This window comes from Cebus imitator, unplaced genomic scaffold, assembly GCF_001604975.1.
Source record: "Cebus imitator isolate Cc_AM_T3 unplaced genomic scaffold, Cebus_imitator-1.0 Scaffold24, whole genome shotgun sequence".
NCBI classification, from domain to species: Eukaryota; Metazoa; Chordata; class Mammalia; order Primates; family Cebidae; genus Cebus; species Cebus imitator.
Window position 1 is genome coordinate 14,780,116 of NW_016107339.1, and position 2,031 is coordinate 14,782,146.

At 53.8% G+C, this 2,031-nt stretch overlaps 2 protein-coding genes across 49 annotated transcripts in view; one reads left to right on the forward strand and one right to left on the reverse strand.

Moving 5' to 3' along the window:
• Nucleotides 1–675, reverse strand: part of APOM (apolipoprotein M) — a 6,671-nt gene extending 5,996 nt beyond the window's left edge. Inside the window, exon 1 of the mRNA XM_017522415.2 lies at nucleotides 583–675. The gene's annotated coding sequence lies outside the window, so the exon portion shown is untranslated. The remainder of the gene's footprint in view (nucleotides 1–582) is intronic.
• A 229-nt stretch (nucleotides 676–904) lies between these two features.
• BAG6 (BAG cochaperone 6) overlaps nucleotides 905–2,031 on the forward strand; it is a 13,579-nt gene continuing 12,452 nt past the window's right edge. For 12 of the 48 annotated variants that reach the window (XM_017522391.1, XM_017522384.1, XM_037736347.1 and 9 more), the window contains exons 1-2: nucleotides 1,416–1,707; nucleotides 1,797–1,917. In XM_017522391.1, the coding sequence (XP_017377880.1) occupies nucleotides 1,676–1,707; nucleotides 1,797–1,917 (153 nt within the window). In that variant the 5' untranslated portion in view covers nucleotides 1,416–1,675. Of the gene's footprint in view, nucleotides 1,341–1,403; nucleotides 1,708–1,796; nucleotides 1,918–2,031 lie in introns of those variants that run through there. The other 36 variants (XM_037736342.1, XM_037736345.1, XM_037736352.1 and 33 more) reach the window with 9 other exon arrangements.

Here is a 2,031-nt window from a genome sequence, read left to right on the forward strand (position 1 = left end):
AAAAAAAAAAAAAAAAAAAAAAAAAAAAAAAGACTAAGATAAGACAATACACAAAACCTTTAGTATATGGGCTGGCAGAAGTGCTCATTAAACAGCTGCTTATTAGAACTCTTAACTAAAATATAACCAGAGCCTGGGTATAAACTATGAATCCCAGAAAGACTGGGCACCCCAGCAACGATGTGCTTTCTGGAGGACTCGCAGTTTCGCGAGGCCGAGGCCCTTTTTTTTTAGGAAAGCTTAAAAGAAGAGGCCACAGAGAGGCGGTAATGCCTCCACCCCCGCCTTCGGAAGCACGCTGGCGGCCTTTCAATTCTCCACGGTCAGGGTCTTGTCTTATGGTCCACTCGGACTCCCCATTTGCTCCCAATTCTCAAACTCGGAGGCGCCTCTTTTCTTGACAAAAGTCCTGCAAGTTAGCAGCATGCTTAGTTTTCCTAAAACGTGTCATGTCCCCTTGGCCGCACACGGCCGACGAACGTGACACCCACAGCCCGTAAAACGCCCACACGGCAGAACTAATATCTAGCCCAAATAACCAACAAACAACCAAATACACCCTTCCTGCCCCCAGTCGCCTACTGAAAGAGTAACTTCCGGTGGCAGAAAAAGAAGGGCGCAGCGAGGGCGATAGGCGGGAAGAGTTTTAGCTGGCTAGGACAGTGCCGCCTGAAATTCTCAGCCTGCCAAGACTTAAAGATAGATTAACGTGGCATAATCCCCCATCTCCAAATTCCAAGGTCCATACGACCATCCATAGCCCCTCTCAAGGCAGTGGTAGACTCCCATCTGGCGATTGTTTTTCAGGCATTTACGGTAGCCACCTCAATATTCCAGCGCTCAAGCACTCGCACAGGAGAAGCGAGCGCCGACAGAGGGGGGCGGGGCGGTGCCTCAGTGTGTACGCAGACGTAGTGCAACGCACGCAGGCGTAGTACGGTCCCCTGGGCGACGGCGGCGGCGGCTCCTCGGGGTGCTCGGCTCCCTCCCACCTAGGCCGGCCCCGGCCCGACTCGCCCTCAGAAACTCAGTGGGGCTGCGGACTTTCTCGTCGTGCCCCACAAAAGTAAAGCTTGAGGACCTGGGGGGAGCTGGAAGTATCGCCTTTAGATCCCCGAATACGATCGTGGAAACGGAAGTGGCCGTCGGTGGCAGGTTGGGGGAGACCGGAAGTGACGGTCGGTGGGGAAGCTGGGGGCGGAGCCGCGGGGTCGTGGTGGGTGGGTGGGTGGGTGTGTGTGTGTGTGTGTGTGTTTGGCCATAGGTTAGTTGTGCTGTTCTGCTGGAACACCGTGGGAAGGCAGTAGACGGGGGCAGTCAGCTAGCCGGTACTGCGCCCCGTGAGTGCCGTTTTGGGTCTGTAGTGAGTTAGGAGGGTTCGACGGGCGTGGCGCGCGTGCGCGAAACCACTTTCTCCGCAGAGTGTGGCGCGACCCCCGCTTTGGCCTTGTCCCAGGATTTTCTGACCTCTGGGGCGTTTGTCCTGTCGTGACCGGTGATGACACTGGTCTCTGGTTTCGTGCTTCTTTCCTAATTTGACTGGCTCCCCCCTTATTGTGATTGGCATCATGGAGCCCCTCCCACCTCTTGTCCTCCAGCTCCCTATGCCGTCGATCTCCTGCCCTTTGTGTTTCTCTCTCTGTGCCCCGGAATTAGGGGATGGGGGCAAGTGTGAATGTGTGTGCTTGTACAGGAGAAACTTTTTAGGTATTGGGGCAGGGATTAATGCTAGGGAGGCTTCCGGGTACAGTCTGCTCTGGGAGACAGCGGGCCTTTCTTCCTTCGTTCTTATTTAGAGAGCTGTCGGCCATGGAGCCTAATGATAGTACCAGTACGGCTGTGGAGGAGCCTGACAGCTTGGAGGTGCTGGTGAAGACCCTGGACTCTCAAACTCGGACCTTTATTGTGGGGGCCCAGGTGAGACACCTTAGTAGTTCTGGAAGACACCTTTAGTTTTTCCTCTTTTAGGCGTCTTAGCCTGATTTTGTGGTCATCAGGTTTTCTTTTTTCTTTTTTTTTTTTTTTTTTTTT